General features: G+C 48.5%; 1 protein-coding gene across 3 annotated transcripts in view; it reads left to right on the forward strand.

The window, feature by feature from the left end:
- Positions 1-25,974, forward strand: part of LOC105693455 (protein TANC2) — a 27,749-nt gene continuing 1,775 nt past the window's right edge. The window contains exons 1-17 of one of the 3 annotated variants that reach the window (XM_048650625.1): positions 1-974; positions 5,350-5,473; positions 18,077-18,510; positions 18,878-19,013; positions 19,169-19,312; positions 19,842-19,982; positions 20,645-21,046; positions 21,166-21,273; positions 21,457-21,785; positions 21,887-22,165; positions 22,280-22,690; positions 22,926-23,132; positions 23,394-23,660; positions 23,849-24,144; positions 24,223-24,665; positions 25,012-25,313; positions 25,446-25,889. In XM_048650625.1, coding sequence (XP_048506582.1) covers positions 5,377-5,473; positions 18,077-18,510; positions 18,878-19,013; positions 19,169-19,312; positions 19,842-19,982; positions 20,645-21,046; positions 21,166-21,273; positions 21,457-21,785; positions 21,887-22,165; positions 22,280-22,690; positions 22,926-23,132; positions 23,394-23,660; positions 23,849-24,144; positions 24,223-24,665; positions 25,012-25,313; positions 25,446-25,889 — 4,440 coding nt within the window. In that variant the 5' untranslated portion in view covers positions 1-974; positions 5,350-5,376. Of the gene's footprint in view, positions 975-5,349; positions 5,474-11,970; positions 13,069-18,076; positions 18,511-18,877; positions 19,014-19,168; positions 19,313-19,841; positions 19,983-20,644; positions 21,047-21,165; positions 21,274-21,456; positions 21,786-21,886; positions 22,166-22,279; positions 22,691-22,925; positions 23,133-23,393; positions 23,661-23,848; positions 24,145-24,222; positions 24,666-25,011; positions 25,314-25,445; positions 25,890-25,974 lie in introns of those variants that run through there. The other 2 variants (XM_048650641.1, XM_048650630.1) reach the window with 2 other exon arrangements.

The following is a 25,974-nucleotide window of genomic DNA, read 5'->3' on the forward strand; positions in this document are numbered from 1 at the left end:
TGCGTCAGTCGGTCCGTCGGTACATCGGTGAAGACGCAGCTTGCGGCGTCACGACGGGACGACGGTGCTGCGAGACGAACGATAAGAAACGCAGGCACCGCGCACCCCCCGATCGGATCGGTAATTCCACAATCAACCGGAAATATCGACGTACACCGTAGACAGGCTACCGAGAGAAAAGATCGACTCGCCAAATCCACCGACACCAAAGAATTGTAACGAAATTACACCGCCTACCCTTACTCCTGACGCACGAATCGCCTCTCATCCCCCAACTTATTCCCCGTACTCTTGTTGTCCGAACGAACGTTTCCCATCGAGTGTTACGCGTAGCGGGTCCTCTCTCCGGTTAATCGCGTCCATATCCGCAAGTAAGCGTATCCAGTTATACATAATCATTTATTCGTTTACTCGAATTTTTTTTATGTTATTTATTTATTTGTATTTATTTATTTATTTATTCGATAATTTATTCATACATTCACCTATTTATCCGTTGATCCAAATATCTGCCAATTGGTGAATTTTCCGATCAGAGTTGGTCATAATTTGTAGTAACTATTTATTTTGAAGCTGCAGCCTGCACATATGCCAATTATTGTACGTGTATTGCATACCTGCGCTTATAGTTGTAAAAATTCCCAGTTCACCATCCCGTGCATCTTCCTGCATAAATTCCCATACCTCGACACAGTGCACACCCGTTGAACGCTCGCGGTGGATCAACCCCATCAACGCCTACGTACAATCAATCGGTCGTCGATGGCTTGAGGAATAAATCTTCGGTCAGGGGGATTATTTCAAGTGCAGTGTGCAGTGTACCGTGTGGGGTCGAATAATAAAGATATCAGGCTCGCGTATACAGGCGAAGCGCGTCACGCGGCAGACAGGCGAAAAACGCAAGAACGAGAAAGAAAAAACGCAAGACCGAGGAAGACAAGGAAGACCGCAGGCGGATACAGAGTTATTTCGAGGTGAGCGCTATTACATTTCTTACTATCAACGCTGTACCTCGGCGCCGTCTCTCCTGTACACTTTCGAGCAGATATTGTGCCCGCACAGCGAATTTCTCGAAATTCTACACCGTTGATTATTCGCAAAGCTCATCTTCTGTTTCGAACACCCGTCGAGACATTCGCACTTACGGCTCGTCGTGGGTACATTTATAATTACCTCTGATATCCCTCGCCACGTCGATGCCCTCCGATCTTCGGATCTTCGACCATCGACGGCGATACCCCCTCGAGTTCTAGCGGATTGCATGTGCGTACGTTTCATGTGCCGCGCGGACAACGGAAGGACGTAGCGACCGGGGTATACAGCGCAATTCCCCCGTCCTACTCCGGTCGGTCCAGCGCCCCGATCTCCTCTTCGATTCTGTATCACGTATATCATTGTCATCGGCATGCCGCGATCGGTAAGCCACCGACACGAAGCGTTGCGACCAACGAATCCCGGTTGTGACGATACGAGTCGGATGTGAGATTCAAATGCAAATGTCTACCTCGCGCGTGCTCTGCCAGGAAACGAAACTTTAACGTAAGAATATACCTATAATGACGCGCTATGTTTAGACCTGCGGGCGATAGCCGACTTATCCCTGCTTGGGGGTTGAACCAGGGGAAAAAATTCCGAATCGACTGTGAAGTTCCTGCCTCCTAACCCTCGGCATGGGTGCGAGAAAAAATGGGTGACACGCGCCTCTCGCGCTCACGGTCTCCGGTTTAGGGATCGAGTGGAAACTCCATCACCCCAATACTCGGCACATGCCGAAGACATCTCTGCGGCGCTTGTGACTCGGTCGCGTGCCTCTATGTAGTACAGCCGCGACACGATTCGCCGATGACCTGCTTGCAAGGGAAGTGCTTGCGGAAGAATCGTGAAAGATGTATAGAATTGAGTTTCCGTAATTCTGCAACATTTTTGCGACCGATGGGGGGGGGGGGGGGGGAGGAGGGAGGGAACCTCCGAACGAGTCGAGCAGCGACGAAACCGTGACGTTACAAACGTACGAAGAAAAAGGCAAAAAGTTCAATTTTACAGTCGATTCGATTTGTGAACGTCAATCGTACGGTACCGTGTTTTCAACGGTGATTATTTGAAGCCCGAAAAGTTGAGCCGTAGACCCAGACGACGACCGGAAGTAGAGTTTCCTTCTGCTCTCAGCAGCTTCCTTCGGAGATATCTCCCCTTTCCTTTCACTCTCCGTTGTCATTCCAACTACAGTATAAGTCTCCCCCTTGGAACGGCGGCGCATCTTTCGAGTCTTTACCCGCGTCTCGCAAGGGCCTATATAGCAACAGGGGCGCGCTATTTTTGGAGGGCACCCAAAAGGCAACTCTACTTCCCCCATTCGACTCCCCAGGAAAGTCCGGGCGTCCAGCCGGTACCCAGGCGTCACCCAAGCGGCGTAGCTCCGAGTCCCAGAAGCCGAGTATCTACCCCATCCGAATTCCGTTTCCCCAGCGCGTCTAGACGCGCGTTCCTCTTTTGGCCAACGCTTCTGGCCTTCCCGAGGGTTACGCCGACTCGCTCGCAACTGGGGGGAACAGCCACGCTCGAACGTATCCAGGATCGAGGGTTGAAACGCGAAGGTTCGTTCAACTTGCTTCGACGGACTCGCGGGGCGTACTCTCGGAAGTTTCGTTTACACAGTCAGCAGCAAATCCCCGTACCTACGTACGTAATTCATAATACACCCATGGTATAGCCTACAATGTGATATACGTCCATTATAGGCGGGAGCATGCCGTGTAAATGACGATGTGTCTGGTGCGTAAAATACGTCGGTGCGCGTCGGCGTTCTATACGCTTGCGATACAGGCGCCGATAACTCAGGCGTGCGTATGTATAAAATATAATACGTCCGCTATCGTATTGAAAAGAGAGCGACTGCTGAAAATTTTTCCGTTGGTAAATTCCGCACTAATTCGTGATGTCCGGCTTTTCGCGGCAAAGGTCTACTCTCACGTCAATTTGTTCTCAGAGAATTGTTTCAATTGCATGGTAACGGGTTCAATGTTCATTCGACAGATCTGTACGCGACAGGTATAATGTGGGGGAACGCGGGGCAATACGGGGTTATAGCGGAGCAGAATGGGTATTCTGGACATTTTTTAAATTTTTTTTTTTTCTCAAATCATCGAAAATAACTGCAAACATCATTTTGGATTTAGAATTTTTGCCTTTTTTTCTCATGGATTTCTCGAGGACCATATCGCTCCGCGTTCCCCTACATACGTAGAAGATGAGTACGTAGCTATGGTAAAATACCGCGCACGGATACACGGAAAAAATCACACTCATTATTGAATTATCGAAACGTAGAGCACAATCGCTCGATCGATTTACCAATCGGTGCAGCGATACTGAAAATAAGCTCTTTTCGTGGCAGCGTGTAAATGTTTTCAGAATGTCGATGAAATCTATACCGTGTTGACGTCAGAGGTCATCACCTAAATATTATGACAGTCTTATCGTCTCACGGATAGTCCGATTGTATATTTTGAACACATTCATACGCTTGTAACCAAAACTGCGGTACTGCGATCTGCACCGAAATCTCACTTACAACTATACGTGACATAAAAACGGGAAGGGCGACGCACCGACGATTCATCGGCAAGGAAGTTTTTCGATAGATTTGGATCGTCGACGTCGATCGATCGTGTTCACCCAGAGACAAAGAAGATCACTTGGCAAAAACTTGCTTTTATACCGGCGGTTATACACCACGGGCTGCAACACCGTGCGTTTTTGGCTCGTCGCGCTCGGAAAGCCACCGCGAACGCGGCTGCATACCAGGGAAGTGAGGTTTGAATAGACTTCTGACCTCTATCTCCTGGAACGCCTCGGGGGATATTTTTATCCAATCTTTCACCCAACCGGTCGACCGATCGGATACACGCCGACGTGCTTTCAATCGAACTCAAATTCCCATTTGGCGAATCGTCGTCGGTACGAAGAACGAAATATCCGAGACCTCAACCGCGATTACTCCGCGTCCGGAGCAAAATCAGACGCCTAAAGTTTCAACGCGACGTTTGCTGCCGATGGTTTGCCTATTATTGTCGGATTGCAATGAATAATATTGGCAAAAATTTGAGCATTCCAGCAGCAAAGCATACCACCCGATACGATCCCGTCGATCCGGAGCGAGCATCTTTCGAAACTTGCGGCATATGACATCGAAGACGACGACGTAACGTAGAATGAGAGATACGTCGGGAGAGGAGCTCGTTCGGGGTGACGCCCTGTAGGAATGACAAATCCGATAGACAGTCGGCGTCGCATCTCTAAACTTAGTCCGGGCCACCCTCGTGCTTCTCCAGACAGAGAGAGGTCGATACATTTCGAACCACGTGGCCGATGCGTCGTTGCCCGAGAAATCAACACCTCGACGCATCTTTCCGTTCGATTCTTGGATATCGGGTTATCGGTAACGGCGGTACACACGTGGCATTCATATCCGTGTCCGTCGTCGGGTGCCAAAGTACCTGCCGCAGGTGCCGATCGGGGCGTAACGCGATCGATACCCGTCGATCGAGAGACGAACAATCCCGCCTTCTCAATCGGTGTTCGACGAACAGCGTCCGTCGTATACACGCGCACCAAATTCGCGAATCCGATCATCGGTTGTAGGCCCCCGACACGTACGTACGCCGCAGCGAACAGTAGCGGAGAGCCGGAGAGCCAAGGGCCTCGGAGCACCGCGATGGATTGCGGTGCACGAGTATAGGAGAAAAACAGCGTCGTCTGTAAGCGAAGTGATTGGAGCTATATTTGGCTCTCTGACTCACCGGACCGGCTACAGTGGAGCTGTAGAATACCTCGAGTACACATACGGTGTACATGTGTGTATATATATATATATATAGGTATAGGTATATCCGTATACCTTGATGTACGTACGAACGTACCGGCTTCAGAGGTCCAGCTGTTGTTTTTATCTTTGCTGTACCTTTACTCCCCACGTTGTACGAGTTAGTCGGGGCGACTCACGCTACTAACGCAATGTGCAGTCTCGAATAGGCGAGTTGCAGTTACAGGGATTGTCGATTGTGGAGCGAACGTTCAGGAGGGGTTGAAATCATCGTACGGAATCGCGCACCGTCCCAATCGTACCTCGAGTGCCGCGTCCCTACGACAATTAGATGACTCGATTGGACTATGATTTCACTGCGGAATCGCCGATCGTCTCGTCGGTATCCATCTCAGCTATATGATCAAATCTCATCGCATAGGCAATCGCGCGATCTTATTATCGCACGAGCATTTCGAAATGGATTATCTTGATTTCTGGCAAGTGGGGGCCACGGTGTCGGTTCTCACCCAGTTTTTCTTCTGCAGCTATCGAGCCTCGCTACCAACGGCACGATGAGGATGAGAGACTCTGTCGTTTACACACCCGTCTCCATCGGCCCGGACACCGACGACGAAGATACGCTGGTCAACGCGGAAGTCTACATCAACGGTAAGTCACATCTGATGAGATTTTTGTATTTTGACAAGTTTCTTCAGCTCTGTTACTCATCGGCATTTTTCAACGATGATTTAGCTCGCGCTACGTCATCGAAGCGAGGCGATTATTAGCCGAACCTCTTCCCACGTATTCTGACCACCTAATCTCGATTGCGGGATCAATGATCAACCACGTTTTAATATTTCCTATGTATTTTGAGCTCGGGAATCCGAATCCGCTGACTCAATTCATCCGTATCGATCGAAATGATCGAGTTAATCTCTCGCTTTTCAAAGTGGATCAATGGAGATATCTCAATTGGTCTTAGCGCCGCTTGGCTTCGTGTTATTGGGATAAAAATACTCGAAAATATCTGAAACCACCGCAAAACAAATGGAGGTTTTTTTTTCTGCCGTCAAAACAGAAATCTCGAACGAAGGCCACCGCCTGTGATTTTTTTTGGATTCTTCGACCGAGAACTAAAATTGTTGACACGAGTGTATGTGTTCCGATGTTTCTGCTGCTTCGCGGGGCCGCAAAAAAGTCCGGCCATCCCACCTCCGGTTTTCGGGATGGTGAAAATATACGGGTACACCTATTGTATACGTATTCCAATCACGTTCGCACTCGATCGCATACGCTTTCTCAAATTACGGGACCAATCGTCCCGAGTCACCTCGAACGATATTAATCTTTCACCGTCTCAATCTTCGTACAATCTCCACAGCTGGCAACTGTAGCGGGGAATTGTACGCGCGATTGGGAGGGGGTATGCGTTTCTGGTGCGGAAAGAACTTTCCACCTTCACGCGTGACTCGCAGCTGCGGTACCGCGAAAGGCACTCCCGCCGAATTTGATTCCTCCCGGATTCTGTTCGCAGACAATGCACGCGGCGTACCTGTAACACGCTCATTATAGAAACCGATTCGATAACACGAACGAACGTAAAGTGCGATGCTTTGTACGACGGTCGACGCGTTGTATATTATGTACAGCTACATCGCACTCGCGCCATCCGAGTTATAACGTCGCAGGTATACGCGGTGTACCTCGCGGGTTGTCGCGCTCGGCTGGTCGCCCTTCGCTCATGCCGTAGGTTATCGTTCTTCTAGCTTCGCTCTCCGATCCCTCGCTCGCTGTGAAAATATTAAGCTTCGGTTCGATGTATTCGTGCCGTACGGATGGTGAATTTTTGGACTTTCTTTTCTCCGGGGCGGAATAATGCGACGTACATCCCGAGATCCGTCGGGTATACGAACAACTCGTCGAGGAATACGAGGCGTTACGTGTACAATGTATTTTTTAATCAAATCCCCGCGGCGTCGGGGACCCGTGTACCGCTTCGTTCGGTTTCGATACGACGATTTCGTGCGTCGATCCATTTATTATTGTTCGATACTCGACTCGCTCCTCCGTACGTTTCGCGTGTCTATCGTTAACGCGCGCTGTGATAAATCACGCCGTCTGTGGAAAAAAACCGTAGGCCTGCGAGTTCGCAGCTTCGCTTGTACGTACGTACGTCGCGTACACGCTGCAACACAAGTCAATCGAATCCTCGTAGTAGTAGACGCGCGCTCCCCACCTCGCACGTACACTTGGCTCGGTGAAAGTTGCCGATTCGAACATCGTTTTAGCACAGGCTTTTTACAGCAACAGCTCCTCCGAATCGTACCGACTTCCACACAGCCGAGTACGCGTGCACACACGAGGACGTATACCTAGCGAAGTTCATTCTGACTCCACTGCATCCTACTGTCTTGTGTGAAAAAGTAAGTCGGAATCGGTCCGGGCAGGTATACCTGTTCGGTAGAGGAGAGTTCGCGACCGAGTGGACGGCCGTTGTACGTACACGTCCGACATTCGAGGCCGAGGGGCAAGTTAGCTGTACTTTTCGTCCGTCCGTACGTACGTACGTACGTATACACGAGTACGGTACAGCTACCAAAATATACTCGACTACCTGGGCGCGGATTCGTGTGACGTTTGGGCGGTCGGCATCTCCGCCGCGTCCACGGGGGCGAGTAGAGAAAATGACCGGGTTGACCGTAAATGACACGCGTCGCAAGTGTGAGGAACTCGACGGTCTTCCGAATAACGTTGATGGTCGGTAAGCCGCGAATTCCGCTCATGGGGATAGCCGACGCCGCGCACGAATAGTAAATGTGTTCCGATCGGACGAAGCGTGTCGGACTATTAATGAATGGGCGAACGGGTCAATGGAACGAACGGAGGAACAAACGTGCGCCTATGGTCGCACGCGGGTACAGATACGTGGGGTACGTAATACACGTTGTGAACCGGGCGATGAATGGACGAAGAACGCGCTAGGTAGTTCGCCCGGTGGTATTCTCAGTGGTCGAGCGTACGTTTCGAGTCGCACGTTAGTTCGAGCAGCGGGACGGAACGTGGGCAGGAGTTGCGTTGGCGTAGGAAACGCGTAACAAACCACCAAAGTATCGCCACAGATGCGTCGCACACGCTCACGAAGCAGCGCGCGGAGACGTACGCGAGTCCTGTAACTCTCTCGATTGTACGTCGGGGAATCGGGCGTAGGGCGATAATATTTCCGCAATCTGCATAATCGCACCTACTCAACCGATGCGCGCATTGTCACGTCGTTCGGCACTTACAGGGTGGTTCGTTCGCAGAGATCCGCGAAGGCCCCTCAGACGCGGGGACGGCGACCGCGCTACGCCGACATTCGACCGATACCGCGTACGGTACGTGCGTACCTGTGAACGCGATCCGTGTGCGAGGTCACAGGTACGAATGCACCGACTGTATAATGAATTCGGGGTAAACCGATCTCGGTGACACCGGATATTCCAATCATTGCAAATACGCTCGAGCGTCGCTCCGTTTCCTCGTTGTACCGTAGGTTCGTTTCATTGCAACTGATGTAATCCAATTATATTCGATCGCGTTCGCCTTGATTTACTGTAATACAAATCTCTTCGCTCGACACACGAGAGAGGAAGTCGCGTCTCTGGTATAATTTAGGTACATACGTAACCCCGCCATTCTTTCGTCTCGTTGTCGGTGGTGATTGCGGATCGGTAGATTGATTTTGGCATTTCTCAATACGTACGACGGTCACCCTCGATCACATCGTCTGTACATTCGCATTTCCCATCGTGACTAGTATAATAATTTCACCGGAATATCCATCGGTCTCCACGCTCGACGAACGAACGAACGATACCCGTACGATATCTCTTCTGTAATACAGCTATTGGCGTACCGGGTTGGCCGGGCTATTACACGCGCACCGCAGCCTATCGTAAGAATCGGCGATAGGGTATGAACCGATGAGCGAGCGTCGGTGCTTGTACCGTACGCACACATATAGATAGAATGTAAGTGGGATTCAACGTTCAAATCCGGTTGCATTTACGGTTCCGAATCACGATCTCGTGCAACTGGTCCGTTCCAAATCGGACGAGTTGCTTAGCGTAGGCGGACGAGGAGCGAGGACGCGCTCATCGTTGCAGACTCTGCGAACGACTCGAACGAAGGAAGTGGCGTAAGCTGGCAGGTGAGACAAAGAGAAATCGTACGCAATTGATACGGGACGAGAAGTCTCGACTTAGGTGAAACGACGAAATATGCGCGCAACGATTTCGGTACTCGTGACGAGCGATGCTTATGCGGTTGATTGTCACCGACACCCACAGGCTGGCGATTACCGTGTCGATGACGAAGAGACGGTCGTCCGACGTGCACCGCTACAGTGGTATAAAACAGACCAGCAATGTCGCAATGCCCGTAAGAATTTTTTTTCTAAGAACTGTAGTTACGATGATCTATATACAGTAGTAGGCAACTTACGACCTTTGCGGTGTACTCGTCGTCAACGTTGGACGAGTCTCCTTCACACCTTATTTACTATTGACTACCATTACTATTACGTTTATTACGTTTTGTCCACCGTTGACCTTGGTACAAGTTCCCACGTACGTATTATTACACACGTAGGTATACCTACTCGTAGTTAAGATACTTTTAACATTTCAGTGTTCTCGCGGGCATCTCGGGTGGTTCACCCGTGGGCATGGTAAAAGCAGGTTTTGAACCGGTGATCGGTTGACCAAGTGAATCCGTTTCCGTTGACCACCCGAGCGAACGAAATTTGAAAAATCGTATCGTTCGCTGTATCGGTAGCATTGCGAACACTCGCGAGGTGTGGATTTTCCGAATAGCGAACAAGCTCGTTAAACTCGTCTCGGGGTAAGACGCGGTCGCAGACCGTGGAACGTTCGATGACGGGAGGATACGGGATGAGGTATAGGGTTTCCGAGACGGGACACAATTATCGGTTCCGCTGCTCGGAGCATGAAGCTCGGGGCCTACGAGCCGTACATGGGCCGACGAGTGTAATCCGTAGCCCTTGAGTCGCACCGTGATAAAAATTCGCACCGTGTTTATCGCGGTGTACCCGGAGGTGTACACGTCGTCCCTGCGCGCGTACAATCGCAGTATCAAGGGTTCGAACGATTCGAGGCAGGGCTACGTATGTCCGGAACTGGAAGTTGCATCGGTCGATCGGGTCGAACGTACGTTACGTTTGTCCGTACCGGAAGATATCGATAGAAACCAGTGATTCCGGTGATCGAACGAGGGATGAGTGGGTGCGTACACCCTCTGGCGAGGTTGGCCGTGATCGTTTCGTGCGTTCGAACGTGTAAAAATCCCGAGAGACACGCGCAGGTGTAGCCCGTGTCGATTTGTCTGGCGCAAATGATATCATTTCATTATGTAAACTGAATGTAAACTAGAAAGCCGAGTCGGAGCATGTGCGTATTATAACGGCGTAAGGGCGTACCAACGTATGTTCGCGCACACATCGATTCGTCGTACACACCGGAGTTGCGCAAGAAGCGGTGGGTCACCTTTCATTCACGCGTGACGCGTGGTACCCGATCGTCGATCGGACACGGTCCGACACTCGCACCCCGAAGATGCATTCGGAACGAGCGGAAAATGTGGACAACGGAAACCATTTTGTCACGCCGCTCTATCCCACCCGAGATACAAGTGTACAATAACATACACAAGTGTATCACCGGAATACGGAATATCGTTATTGCCGTCGTAGCCTTTCAACGTTGACCTTTCTTCGTTCTGACCATTTTTCCGTTCGCCCATCGACCGTTCGGTCCGACTCGAGCGTACTCGGGCCCGGGCCCGGTCCGCCCACAGCATCCGCCGGTGTAGCTCGTTGTTACACGCCTGACGCTTTGCGTACCTATATAATAGCGAAAGGCCCTCAGACGAGTCGTCGGTATATCCACCGGCCCCCAGGTATCTCGAATCGCATCACTTTTACCTGAGGCTGGTGGTCGGCTGCAATCGGTTGCGGGATGCTGGACGTTCGTAGACATGTTACGATTATAGGCGTGAAGGTATTATACGACGTACGATACTGCCGGTAGATATACGCGAGAATCAGGAGGATACGCGCACAGTTTTGATGTTAATATCTGGAATCGACGGTAACTAGATTTGGCCAGCGCACCGCGTGTCTATACGACTATAACGGATCAACGAAGCATCGGTGAAAGATTTGAAAGATTTTTACAACGAAGTCGTCTACGCGACGCGACGGAATAAAGCCGAGGAAATGAGAGTCGGACACGGTACGACGAGTAACGGAGAAATCAGCGAACCGGGTCTAATCGAAATATAATCATCTAGTCCGAGATGATTTATCTCCCTCTCGCGTAAGTGTAACGCGTATTCTCGTCTTACGAGCGGTAGAAATTCGTCAACCCGGGACAGATCGATCGTACAAAGCTGCGTCCATTTCCGTTTTTAGAACGATCGGTGTTATCCCACAAACACGGCCCACCCACCCAAAAGGAGTCGAAGGACCCAATAAGGACTGGCGTGCCGCACTGTACGCTGCGGTCATACGAACACCACCCCGTGGCAGGTTGAATGATTCCGTGGCCGCAGCACCGAGGCCACCACAGCTGGGCTACCGACACTGTCGATCGCCTCGTTGTATGACTTACGTAGGGTGGGCGGTAAAAAGCCAAAATTGTCGCGCCGACACCTGTACGTGCGAATGGGAATATGTCATTTCATTACGTGGACTGTGTCGGATGTGGTCCAGAAAGACACGTATGGTCGAGATACGATTTGATTTTTCTTCCGTCGGTTTTTAGCACACTTGATATGGCTGGATGGAAGTCGATAATTCGAGCAACATTTTTGCAGAGCCACGTTACGGCGAGAGCTCTTTCGAATCACCAAGTTTCACCGAGTCGAGTGTGTACCGAAAATATCTCGCATCGTAGGTACTTGTAGCGCGTTCGTTGGAGGCCTGTCGTTATCGCACCTATACGGGTACGAGTATATCAATCCGTGTAGTCAAACGCGGAAGCCGTTTTCGTCTTCGATGAGAGCCACCCTGACGCGACGCGATCGTCTGGGAAGTCGATCGATCGCTGAAAAATACCGTACACGTCTCCTGCAACAGGTGCGTACTTTTCACACGCTGCGTTATACTTGGCGGTCGCAGAGATCTTGCGAATATTTAACGCACCGTTGGTACAACGTACGCAAGTGCTCGTACGAATAAATGGTACGTCGTCCGGTACGTGTGCGGTGCGTACGTCGTCGGCGCGACTCTACAGTCCACCGTGGTGCGCGCGAGAGGAGTGTAGTGGTTGGGACAGGGGGCAGTCAGGCAGTCAGGCGGGCATCTTGAGGCGGGCGTCGGCCATCGTCTCAATTCTCGTCCGCAGTCAGGAACCAAGGAGACCGTAGGAACGAATAGACTCCAGTACCGTCGAAGCTGTGGCGAGCGCCGCTTCGCTTCGATACGTCAGCGCTTGGTCGAGGTCGCGAGTCGCTTCTGATTGTTGGAAGGCGTTGCGAACGTTGGAGCGATTTATACTGGCATTGTGTGGCGTTGTGTCGTTTGGCGATCGTACGTCGAGTCGAGGAGTCCGCGCCTCGGCGCATCGGCGACGTCGAATCACATCGGTGAGGAACAACGGAGAGATGGATAGGAATGATTGACGCAAAACCGTCGCGCGCCCCGACGTCACGTACAATTTGTAGCGGTGTTGAACATTCAATCGGTGTACCGCCTACCCACTCCCGGGATCATTGTTAGAGGATCGATTGCCGATATTTGGCGCGAGGACCGACCGTGTTCGGTGTTTCGCGAGAAGATCGGTTCGACCGGTACGTGGACGCGTGTCGGGTTCCACCTCCCCGCGTTATCCTCCGCGACTGTTGTTCACCCTCGCCAAAGTCGGCCTTTGTGCGCTTTTTCGTCCACGACAAAGCTACGTCATCCCGTCGATGTAGCCGGTGCGAGAATGAAGTGAAACTTGTGCGCGCCTCGCTCGGTGGTCCTTCGTCACCTCTGGCGGAAGCTGGTGAAATCGGTGCAACGAGTGAATGAGTGAAAAAAGCGGAAGGTGCGAGAAGGGTTCCTCCCCTGTCCGTTAGCGATTATGGGAGCAGGTGCGAGCAACGCCCGCAGTGATCGATATTCGTTATATCCATTGGATTAAACCGACGAGAAAGTATGGCACCTCCGGATCGACACAGGACAGCTCGTCCTGGCTCGGGCCTGAGCCTTTCCGTTCTTGGTACGTATCCCCCGATCCTCGCCACCATTTCACGTCCGACATTCAACGACGTCTACGAACTTCGTCTACCGAGTCCTACATCTAACGAACTTGGTGCATCGAACAATTCCATCCACAACCGTTTCACCTTCACCACCATGCTCGTTGGACCCACGGTTCGTCTGGTAAAAATTTGTACTCGACACGGAATTTCTCGTGCGAGTTTTAATGAAAATCAGTAAGAAAAACTTTCGATCATTAGCGATCCCCGATGCTCTCGTGCAAGTCAAACTAACGATGGAAAGGGACGTAGTAGAATTACACCTGTGAGATCGGTCGATGCTGTCGAAAGAATAGAATTGTCCCTGCGAGCGACGTATACATATGTACGTATGTAAATGGGATTACATGTGCCCCTGGATATACGTATACCTGCAACGATCGTAGACGATACGCGGAATTTATTTATCGGTCGCCGCGGACGATATCGCCCAATCGACGTATAGCATTACGTGCGTATGCATGTATAACGTACGTAACAAGGCGCTTACTCCACATTCGAACCGACTGCTCTCGAGTCCTGGTACATGTATACGACGACCCCACCTAGTATAGTTATCATCGCCATGTCGGTCGATGGATGTAGCGTCCACGTGTACGTAGGTATCGGTACCGCACTACGTGCGACTCGCAATCGGCATCGGTGGATCTCGAAGCTCGTGTGTGTGCGCTTGTAACTCCGAGATACTCCTGAACCAAATACCCAACGATCTGTAGAAATATGGAGGGAAGAGATAAAGAACGGGAATGCGCGCAAACTGTACGCGTATGTACATAGGATACGCGCACAGCTACAGGTACAGCTATAGCCGTATGATCGAAAGTCTAATCAGAATTACACATTCGTCGATATAGCGCGCATTATAGGCTTGAGGCTCGTTCGCGCGTGTGAGTGAGGAAAGGTAAAGAGTGTAAGTGATCGGTAGACGTATTGATTTCGCAACTGTTGCACGACACTCGGCACTTGCGGCTACGTTAAATCGGTGTAACGAACCCCGTCACACGCTGCGATAACCATAAGGCGTGTAAGAATGCGTGCAGGTGTGTGTGAAACCCGGTATAACTTTTGTACGTGTATGTGTGTAGTACACTTACGTGCGTTCACAGGTATACGGGTGATATGTATCGGATAAGATAAGAAGCAAAGGTTATGGGATAGTTGGTCGTTATCTTATTGTTGGTAAGTTGAGCCGCGCGTGTTCGACGCGACCGGAGGTTTAGAGCGGCGAACCGGCGAGCGGTAGCGAGGTGCTGGCGATACTCGAAGTATAACCAACGTAAAAGAGGGCCGGTCGCACCCGGAGTTCGAAGGAGATCAGAATTCACGGTTGATTCATTGAAATCGAACGCTCCGCGTACAGGTACTCGTAGACACCTGACCGAGTCGCCGTTAGAAACGTGGGACTCGCAGCACCGCGCGCTCCAGCTATTATAGGAGCGACGGAACTGACTAGGGAATACGGTGTAATACACCGAGCTCGTATACTCGGTGTACACGGTCCGCACTCGCTCATTGTCGGTCGGTCGCACCGTAGATATATTCAATATCTACGGTCGAATCGAAGATTTCGATCCGGAGTTGACGCTACAAGTTATACATGTATACATACGATACCGTACGTTCGGTTTCATACGTATAATCGAGAGACTGAGACGCGCTTTATACCGCGACGGGAGCTCGGAGTGGAGTAGAGGAGTATGCGTTCCATCAATTGTCTCCGATATCATCTTATTATTATGATATTATTATCACTATTCAGAAAGTGCCTTCATTTTTCAGCCTGTTCCACGATTACATGCACGTGGGTCAGCTTTAATCGAAACGTTACGATAGCTAGAAAATTATAAATCGCGCAAAAAGTGTTATTATTTTGATATTTTGTATGTGAAATTAGAAGTTAAAAAACGGAATAAAAAGTTGAACTTCGACACAGGAAATCAGCTGCCTGCTGACAGGCTGACGAATGAGATAACTTGCGCTCGAGAAGCACCTATCTATCGGCATCCCTGCTGTAAATTCAACGAAGATAAGAAAAATTCACCGCAAACGAGTGAAAATTTCTAATCTCTTCGAACCGACGATGAGACGATTTTCACTCATCCCGTATAACTCCCGGTCTTTTGTATCGTGTTGTACATAACTCACTATAGGGCATAGGGCCAACTTTTTATCGATCGAAATGGTACTCTGGGTGATAAGCGATCGACGAATCGAATAAAAACGATGAACTATGATGATGATTGACAAACACTCACATACGGTAGCGTAATGCCCACGCTCATATTTATCTAGAGAGATGGTCGACAAAACTTTTAAGTTCGAATACCCCCTGATATGTTGGTTTCGTTTCGACGTTTCTCGACAAATTGTCGACGTTCGACGCACGATATTACCTGGGATACGAATGTCGAACGATAATCGCGAAATTAGGAGTTTTGCCGGAAAACGGGGTGTGCAGGTAGACGAATCACAATGATGACGTTGCATAGTATATACATACAGGGTGAATCATTTCCATCTTCCGGGACGGATCTCTTGAAAACGGCGGAAGATAGGAAAGAAAGTTTTTAAAAAAAATGTAAAAGATCGTAGCTTTTTATTCTTGGCAAACAATAATTAGACGCTTGAATCAATAACAGCTGCAATGATCGTTAACATCCGGAGAATTGAAAAATTAATGAAAATTAGAAAGCAAATGACAGCTTGTTGTTCTATTTTTTATACAGAACTGATTGGAGTTCCCGCTTCTGGATTAAAAGAATATAACGAGAGAATGTTTTTCGCGTCTCGCAGTTTTCAAAAAATCTGCCTGGGTGGATTAAAATGAATCACCCTGTAGTGCCGCGGGTCGGTTTATTGCTATGAGCCGTTCAACTTTCAAGATGGAGGGCTGCCAGGTTCTCTGGTACGTTGACCTAACTGCAGTTAGTTTCCACAAGGCTATAGAGCACCACCTGTCTGGATGCCAGTTTACCCGTTTCCAACGCTCTGCGAGAGAACGCTGGGCTTGATGCAGTTCACATTTATTTCCATTTTTGTGTTTATCTAAACACGTGTGTGTAACTGTATTGTTTCCCCGCTCCCCCCCTTTAGGCGTTCAAACCACTGAAATGGTTCAAACGCAACAGCCGATGCAACGGTGTCTCCTAGGACACCGGTAGTATACATGCACGGCATTTTTTGATACAATTGTTATCGACAAGACCGAATCCTACCCTGATGTTGATTTGCCGAATTCAGCCAAAACGGACCAAGTCGTGACATTGACGTTCCGCTGTGCCCGTTGAATGGAGTGATCGGCATTCCATTCCTGGCCCGTTCTCGTATAGATGCAAACCGATCAGCTTGAATGTATACGTGCAATATTTTTAATAATGGCACCAAGTCGCGCTCGATAGATCCGTAAATACTAACTTATACGGTATACATATCGATATAGGTATGCATACAGATAAGTCATTGGTCCCGCAAGTACCGTAAGCGAGGCAACTATTACCAAACTCATACTAGAGCGCACATGGATATTATAACGTCCGTGCCTCAAATCTTTTCATTTTTCTCCCTTGCCAAGTATCCTCGACTCGGAAAATGGGGATCGCAGCCAGTTTTGAACTTGAAAATTATCGAAACGTACAACACGATCGTTCGATCGAATTGGTCCGTTTACCATTCGGCGTACCGATAACTGATATTGGAAGTAAGCTTCTTCCATCCATGTAGTAGCATGTAAATGTATGTTGGTGAAATCTACACCGCGTCCACCTCAAAGATGACTACCTAAATCATATAAAGTGGTTTCTACTTTCGTGAGGATACTCTAATTGTGAGTCCAGACGCATTTATACATTGTATATACTACTATTACCACCAAAACCGCGGTATACTTTCGGTAATGGATCTGAACCAAGGGATTTTTCTCCGTGCGCGTACAATATGTTGACCGATGATATCGACTGAGAGATTCAATCAATTTTACTGCTACCGTCGCGAAGTAGGATATACGTATAGTTGTAAGATACCGGAACGAGGGTGATTAACGTGATCGTTCAACTCTCGACTCTGACTGTTAGTTCCCATCCGGATTCTTCGAGAAGTAACGGAAAACGCACGAAGCATTGACTATAATTATAATTATCACAATGTGTGCTTTTGAACCGAAAAGTTTCTGAACCCTGCGGTACGTTTATGACAATCGGTCATTTCAAACTCGTCCTTGAATAATAAATATACCACGTCATCCACCGCGTGGACGTTTGTAGTGTCGATAATGGGTGTACAAATTATTCATAACTACCCATATACCGATTATAAAAACCTTCATTTTTGAAAGGCGGCCGAAGCTTGCAGATGCAGATGTGTACGTGCAAGATGATCGGCAAATGTGATTTTTTTTGTTGTCCTCAACTTTCTATTCCAACCTGCTTTACGCTGCGACTAGTATGAGGTTTATTCTGTGCGGATTATCCTGGTCATTATATAGACCGCTATGTTAGAAAATTCGGTCTCGTCTGCGTGATCAACGTATCTGGAGTCTGTGGAAAAACATCAAAATTTGCTGGTGTGCTTTGGAGTTACCGCTGACCTTAAATTCGACGGTACATACACACGCTTCGCGCATTGAAAATTGTCGAAGGTGCGGATGTATTCAGACCTCAAATCGCGGAGATTTAGTAAAAACTCAATATCTCAATCAAAAATTATCCGTGAAACGATTCCTCTCTGTATTATCGAACGATTGTCGTCGCTTATTGCTCGGTAAGGGTGACCGAGGCAAAGTAAGCGAGTAATTAGGATACACCCATGGCAAAGTAAGGTGAGAGCGGTAAATTTTTTGGAATAAAAAAAGGGGAAACGTTGTACGAAAGAGGTGCAAATCCAGTTGAGCTTTCAACATCGAAACGTCGTCGTATGGAATCTTTCGTACATTCTTCAATGACGGAATAATAAATGGTGCTTCTGATATTCCAGATCTCGCGCAAATCAAAGCGCTGGTTGAGTCCTCGTCGGGAATCGGAGGGTCGATTTGCCCATCCTGCGAAATGCCCTTCGACAAAGGGAAGAAGCGACGCCTGATCGACGACTGCGGGCACGAGCGGTGTTACTCGTGTACCTTCCGGAGCGAGACGTGCCCCCTGTGCGCGGTCCAAGACTCCAGGAGGCCGGGTGCCTTCCAAAGTACCCTCGAACGTACCAACCGGACCATATTTGACAGAGGTTCCACCTCGCAGCTATGCACGAGGCCGTGCAGCCGAGAGCAAACGCCGATCTCTGCAACGAGTGCCAGGGCTCGCACGCGCGAAGACGTCGAAGAATGGATCGAAGATACGACCGCCGTCAACGTTCTGTGCGGCGGTCATAGGACCAGAGTCAAAATCGACGAGAACTTGACGCCGTTCGTTCAGGTAAGTGGCATGCAACACGTGCGCGACAACGCGATTCATGTGCGTACCCAGGTTTCTACATCCAGGCACCGAACCGTACTTATTCAGGCATCCCCGGTATGCAGTGATTAATCGTCACCGACTGTTTAGAAATTTGGCTTTGTTGTTGTATCGGATAATTTGATCACCTACGATATTATTGCGTAAAACATGTTTGACAACTCTTGCGCCAATTAGTCTATTACTCTATCTAGGTATCACGTTATCGGCTCTGGAAATTCCAGCAAATTTGGAACCTCTCCCGGGTCGTTATATTGCAGCCTGTAGTAGGCCGGCTAGCAATTCCTCAATGCCAACGAATACTTCTCAATAATTTTTTTTCAAACAGTCGCATGCAGACGTCACATCGCCACTCCCGACCAAGGGGCCGAAGGGGTTGAAAGGAAAGCCACCTAGGACTCCGACGGACATCCTATCGAGGTGCTGCTCGCCCAATCCCCAGCAAAAGGCCAACATGTCGCAAAGTAGGTTTTGGTCCATCGACGTACGTATACGTGAACAATGAACATATTGTACATTCATATTCCACGGCTTGGCGCCGTACCCGATCAATATGTTCGATATATCCTACACGTGTATGAGACACAATCTGTACAACGCTGATCTATATTTCGTACAGGCTGCCCAACACCTCCCCAGCACAGAAGAAGATTCTTCCTCAGTCCCAAAGTGCTCAGAAGTCCCTTCGGCCAGAAAAATTCTTCCGCCCATCAGCGGGCTGCCACGCCGGAGCTAAGCAATGACAATCCATCTGCCTTGTCAGGTAAGGAAACAGATTCATCGAGTACCCGATCGCTTGGCAATAACGCCGTATCCACCGTTCAAGTTAACCTTCCGAGTTAGTCTGATTGCATATTTGTATACCACATACTATACACATGCATAGGTGTACACTTCATGCATACAGGGACAATATGTGGAAACTGGCCATCCATACGCCGCGCACGTTGAGTGTCAAGCATACGGAGTGGCCAGTTCCACATATTTTCCCTGTAGGTAGGATATCCACCCAGAACCTACCCGAATGATATTACTACGCATTATCGCGAAGCTTCTTTAGAAGTATATTTCGAAGCCGGGAGTACACGGGGGAATCAGGAGCTTTATAATATGTGACGTTTATAGCGCCACACTCTTTTTCGCCTCACGAACTCTTTCGCTCTTCAAACGTTAATTGTGATACGAAGTTGCGAAAACTTTGACTGTACGGTGTATGAATTTGTGCAAAGGATCAATTAGTTTTGTGAGCGGTTATCGGCTCGTAACAGTTCATAACTAACTGATTAACGCAGCATGGATGACATCCTCGTGGGAAGGCAAATCGCGATGGCCTGGGCTTGTCCTCGGAAAGATCAAGTCGCTATGGAGCAGTAGCGAGGGCACGACCAGCGATGGGTTGAACCAACTGATCAGTTCAACCGAAAAAAACACAGGCACGCTACCGTCTCTATACGTATAGTCTTAGCCCCGAAGCCTGAAAATTACTAAACTGGAGATTTGTGCCTTGTCAACAGTGTGTTTGAGACTTTTGTCCTGGCGTGATTGCGCGTTATTTGATCTCAAATGAACTTTCATGAAGCAACTATATGTATGTTCGATGCTGTGATGCGTTCCATCAATTTTTATCACATGCAAGTTTTTTCGTGCACGATGGGTACCTATTCGTGAACAACATCATCGCTCGAAATTCGACGGTGAAATAGCTATATTATTCCGTGAATGTTCACTTTTATTTGACTGTACGATCCTCGAAATTGTCCCACTAATACCTAATAACCACGGTCATGCTTTACAACAATGCATGTTACACTCTCCTTGAGTTATACACATGGTACACACGCGTGTTGAGCAACTGCTTGTACAGGCCTGTTGATCTGAGAAATTTTCAGTGCGATTGTCACTTTTAATCAGACGATCATAATATATGGTGCGTGCATACATACCTCTCAAAGTATTGTTTACATACCTAGGTGTTGTATGTATCAACACCTTAAATTCAGAAGGTAGGAATGACTCTCGGTCCTGCATCGATTTGATTCTTCCACGATGTGGAGTTTTCGTCAATTGACTCTCTTTATACCCCTTCGTTTCACAGATGACGAAGGCGCCAACGTTAGGCCACTTTCGTCGAGAACGAAAAAATGTTTGCAGTCCGATCTCTACATGAGATTAGGTCTGCTACTTGGAGGAAACTCTCGGAGCGTCGTTGGTAACGGTAGCTGCCCCAGGTCCTCAACTAGGCTCGGCGAGAGCCAAAGTCGTGAAAGTTCTGCGGCATCCTTCAGCAGTTTAACGAGCTTCGAAACCCAAACTCTAGCGTCGACAAACACCAGCCCGGTATCAACGCTGAATGGAACCTCCAGCGAGGCAGAAGTCGCCATCGTCCATCGCGGTGGTAAGGACTGTGATAGCGTGGCTAGCCTCATTTCAATGTCGATTTCGGGCTTATCGAACGGTAGCTCCAGCCCGCTGACGCCCCGGAGACACTCTGTTACCAGTTAGTATCCATGACTATATTACCACGAACTGCACATCTGTAGGAAACGGGTGCTTGCAGGCCGCGGAGGTTGACCAAATATAAATTAGCTCACGATCCGCTGCTTCTCTCCCTTGCAGCTACTCAACCCGGGAAGATTGAAGAACTCGGCGTCTTTAAGACACGAAGAACGTGCGTTCGAAGATCAGGAAGATCGGGAATAATCAAAGAATCAACAGATCCTAGAAGTATGTGTAACGAGAAACTCTCGAAGTATAATTTCTCGGCACTGTATGTAGATAACACTAAGAATCCCGTAGTTGACGCATGCGATAGTTCTCTACAAAATGATACCAGTAACGCGTCAATTTATCTTCGTCCAACAGTTAATCTTAAGACAGGTTTGATGAATTTTTTGTTTCACGATACAGTACACTTCGCCCAGTATCGCTCGGTGCAATTGACGTTGAAGCCACTTTTCTTTGAGGTGCCTCTGCTGGAGGCAGATCCTATATTCACTGGGCGACAATGGCTGGTGGACGAACTGGATACAGTTGTAAGTGGTTCATCTTCCGGTGTCCTAATTTCCGGATCTCCAGGTACAGGCAAGACGGCGCTCATTCTCCAGCTTGTCGAGCACAGCTGCTTCGGGCGCCGGAGAGAACAAATTCCACCTCCGGAAGACTATGCCGATATTGAGGATAGGGGGAAGTCGTCGAGCCCCCTCATCCAAGTATCGATGCAGAACACGAATGACAAGGTACATTGACATCATCACGTTGCTGCACTGCGATTGCGCCGTGAATCGTTGACATATTGTGGAATTCTTTATATTATCGTGCGACCGATTTTTTCTTACAGATCCGTGAACTGGCATCTCACGTCGTTGCTTACCACTTTTGCCAGGCAGACAACAATAACACATGCCTTGTCCCGGACTTGATTCATTCTCTGGCTGCGCAACTCTGTCAAGCTCCTCAACTAGTCGCCTACAGGGAATACCTCCTCTCAGAACCTCATCTTCAAGGATCTGTTTCCCAAAGAGAATGCACCGTTGACCCCGACCTCGCACTCACCAGAGGAATCATTGAGCCAATGGTCACACTGCACAAAGCCGATAGGTTGCCGTGCACTAATATGGTGAGTACAACGTATATAAGCCGCGTTTTCGAAGAAAACGCGTCGGTTTTTCGGGAAATTTTACAAACAACTGCAGCTTTTGCAAAGATACTCATCGATCGAAATTGTCCACAGATCATCCTAATCGATGCCATTTGCGAAGCTGAATATCACCGGCCAGACCGCGGCGATACGATTGCCTCTTTTTTAGCCAGACATGCTTCTAACTTGCCCTCATGGCTCAAGATTATCTGTACCGTACGAACACAACTTGAGGACTGCGCAAAACAGTTTCCCTTTGCGAGAATATCACTGGACAAATCCACGGTCCACCCCAAAAGCAGTGATATCACCAGAGATCTCACTGATTATGTGACTTATCGGCTCAGCCAGAGCCCGTCGATCCAGGCCAATGTCAGCGGAGCTAATCAAACCAGGTTTACCTCCCATCTTCTGACTCTATCGAAGGGAAACTTTCTATTCGCCAAGCTGACCCTTGACCTAATCGAGAGTGGACATCTAGTCGCTAAATCTGCAAGCTACAAGGTGAGAAATTCAAGCTCTCCTGATTCAGAAAAATAAACATTGAGTTGATGCTTTCGTTATCAAATAATAGCTCGGACGGTTTTATTTCATTTTATATTCACACCAATTTCATTTCTATAATCATAAGTGTACAGTGCGGTTGCCACTCACCCATGAATTACCATATCCATACGTAAAAATGCTACATATATTACGGGTGCATGTATAATTCTGTTCACAATTTTCGTTCCCACAGGTTTTACCCGTCTCTCTCGCTCAAATATTTCTACTGCACTTCAATTTGAGGTTTCCAACCGCTACCTCCTTCGACAGGGTGCAACCCCTTTTGGGGGTCTGTTTGGCTGCACTATACCCCCTGACACTCCTTGAGATTTTCTATTCCGTCAACGCTCTCAACATCGACCATTTCGTTTCTTGGCAAGACTTTCTCCAGAGATTCAAGGTATGACATGTATGCAATACTATGTATTTACAGTTCACGTGTAAATTACACTAATCCTATTCTCATATATCCATGCTGTCCTGATCTTGAAATTTTCAACGTAAGTTACCTCACTCAGTAATTTCGCGCATGATATAAGTGAAAACGATGTAATAATTATGTAACAAATATGTTGGATCTCGATGCATAGCCAATAAACGTGATGCTCTTGCTTTCCTTTTACAAAATGTTATCATACCCAATTTCGTATCGTTTCGACAGATGTTGTCAGGATTTCTGGTGAAACGTTTGGACAACACCTATATGTTCTTTCACCCATCGTTCAGAGAGTGGCTAATACGGCGAGATGAGGGTGAGTCAACAAAGTTTCTTTGTGACCTCAGACTAGGACACGCTGCCATAGCCTTCAGACTGTCACGGCTTCAAGCACCCCTCGATGGTGACAAAGTCTTGGAGCTAGGGCACCATGTTCTCAAGGCACACGTATACCGCGGAGTTGCACCCAGCTGGCCTTCGCGTGATCTACAGGTGTGATATTTTCATTGTACTCACTTAACTTACTGATCCTACATACAATGAATTGTAGATATCAAATTAACGTCCCGAGTTGGCCTTTGATATGTGGTGTATAAACGGCTTACATGGGATATGAATTGCAATATCTATTACCAGTTGGAAGTAATCCATTAGGAAAAATTCCTTTGGTTCTGTTGCAGGCTTCGTGGTTGACATCCTCGACTGAAAGCGTCTCATCAGCATTATGCACTCTACGAAACATTTACAGCCCGAATGTAAAAGTTTCACGGCTACTTCTACTAGCCGGTGCATCGCCTAACCATGTCACTGAGTACCTGGGTAGTGCCCCTGTTCTCTGCATGCATGCTCACGAGGGATCTGTGGAAATGATCTCCCTATTACTCGAGTTTGGAGCTGACGTAGAGCTCACTAACAGTCAAGGTTGCACCGCCCTATCTCTGGCAGCAGCTCGTGGTCACTGCGACGTAGTTCGAAGGTACGGATACTCGATGACGTTGACTCACAGTATCTGCAGGTAACGCACAAGTGAGTCATCAAATTATGTTTGTCACAGATTAGCGGCTGCCGGTGCATCACTAGGACACGCGGACATGGCAGGGCAATGTCCTCTAGTGCATGCAGCAAGGCATGCGAGGCTGTCTGTGGTCGGATATCTACTGGCATGTGACTGGCTTGTCAAAGTGGCCCGAGGAACGGTAGATTCCGAGGTCGGCAGGGCTGAAGCTGCACAGCAGGCTGTGGTTGCTGCTGCCGCGCAGGGCCACGAACAAATTGTCGAGTACCTTCTCGACATGGCCGAGGTCAAGGTGGACTGCCCTGACTCACTTACAGGAGAAACTGCGCTCACAACCGCTGCAGCTCATGGCTCCACAGCTGTAGTTTGCGCTCTACTCGCTCGTGGTGCTAATCCTGCTGCCGTAAATGCCAAGGGCTTCTCGCCTCTGATGCTTGCTGCTCGGGATGGTCACTGGGGAGCAGCGGAGAGACTTCTTGAAGGTATATCTGTTATGGACCAAGTGATTAAATGGACATTATACGTAATTTCCGGGCATTTGGAAAAATGAGAGAGCATTATGATAATAACTGATGACGAATAATCAATCACTTGGCCGCATCTGACTTGTCATCAATCACTTGGTCCATAACATGTCCGTTACACCCACTCTTTGTATAAAATGTAGGAGATTCCAACTTAAATTAATTTCATAATTGCATCCGATTCGCACTATTATTCCAATCATTATATCCTTTTTACATCTATTATAAACATGGTCTAAAGAAGCTTGGTTGATATCCTACAGCTCGCTATTAAAACCTGTTAATCTTCCCAATAATGTTGCAGGTTCACTGTCCAGTAGCACTGACCAAATTCTAGATCAGGCCAAACCGCTTCTGAACCAACGCGATCTTGTCGGACGCACTGCGTTGATGGTAGCTGCGGCCGAGGGCCACTGTAACCTGGCCGAACTCTTCCTCGACAATGGTGCAATGCTAGAAGCTACCGACAATGAAGGGTTGACGGCCGTAGGATGGGCCTGCGTTCGAGGACGCATATCCGCTGTCCAGTCACTACTTGACCACGGCGCAAACATTAATACCACCGATAAAACTGGCAGGACGCCTCTGGACCTTGCCGCATTTCAGGTGAGTCACACCCAATCCAGGGTTCTATGGCCTGTCAATGAGAATTTAATCATACTTCTTGCTCAATATATTGTGTGGCTGACATCCGGGCACTATGCAATGATTACTGACCAATTCAAATATAATTTGCAGGGGAATCCAAAGTTGGTACAGTTGCTGTTAGACAGGGGTGCTGCGGTTGAGCACGTTGACCTCCATGGGATGCGACCTCTTGATCGAGCCATTGGTTGCAGAAACATACCTGTTGTTCAATGTTTTTTGCGCCGTGGCGCGAAGTTGGGACCAGCTACTTGGGCAATGGCGGCTGGGAAGCCGGACATCCTTTTAATCCTCTTGAACAAGTTGCTGGAAGATGGAAATGTTTTATATCGGAAGGGTCGACTAAAGGAAGCGTCACACCGCTACGGGTATGCTCTTCGGAAGTTTCCATCAACTTCTATACAAAGTCTGAATCAGGATCAAGAACCAAAGGAGCAAGAGCGTGACAAGGATCACCTTCTCTTGCATCTTCCAACCTTTACTCAGCTGCGTCTGAATTTCCTGCTGAACTTGAGCAGATGCAAGCGAAAAATGAACGTGAGTTGAAGACAATGTTTATTGCCTTCGTCACAAGCTAGCAATTTTGTCTCTTATTTTTCTCGACTATTCCTATAGTTCTAGC

The sequence above is a fragment of the Athalia rosae genome, chromosome 1 (genome assembly GCF_917208135.1).
Source record: "Athalia rosae chromosome 1, iyAthRosa1.1, whole genome shotgun sequence".
NCBI classification, from domain to species: Eukaryota; Metazoa; Arthropoda; class Insecta; order Hymenoptera; family Athaliidae; genus Athalia; species Athalia rosae.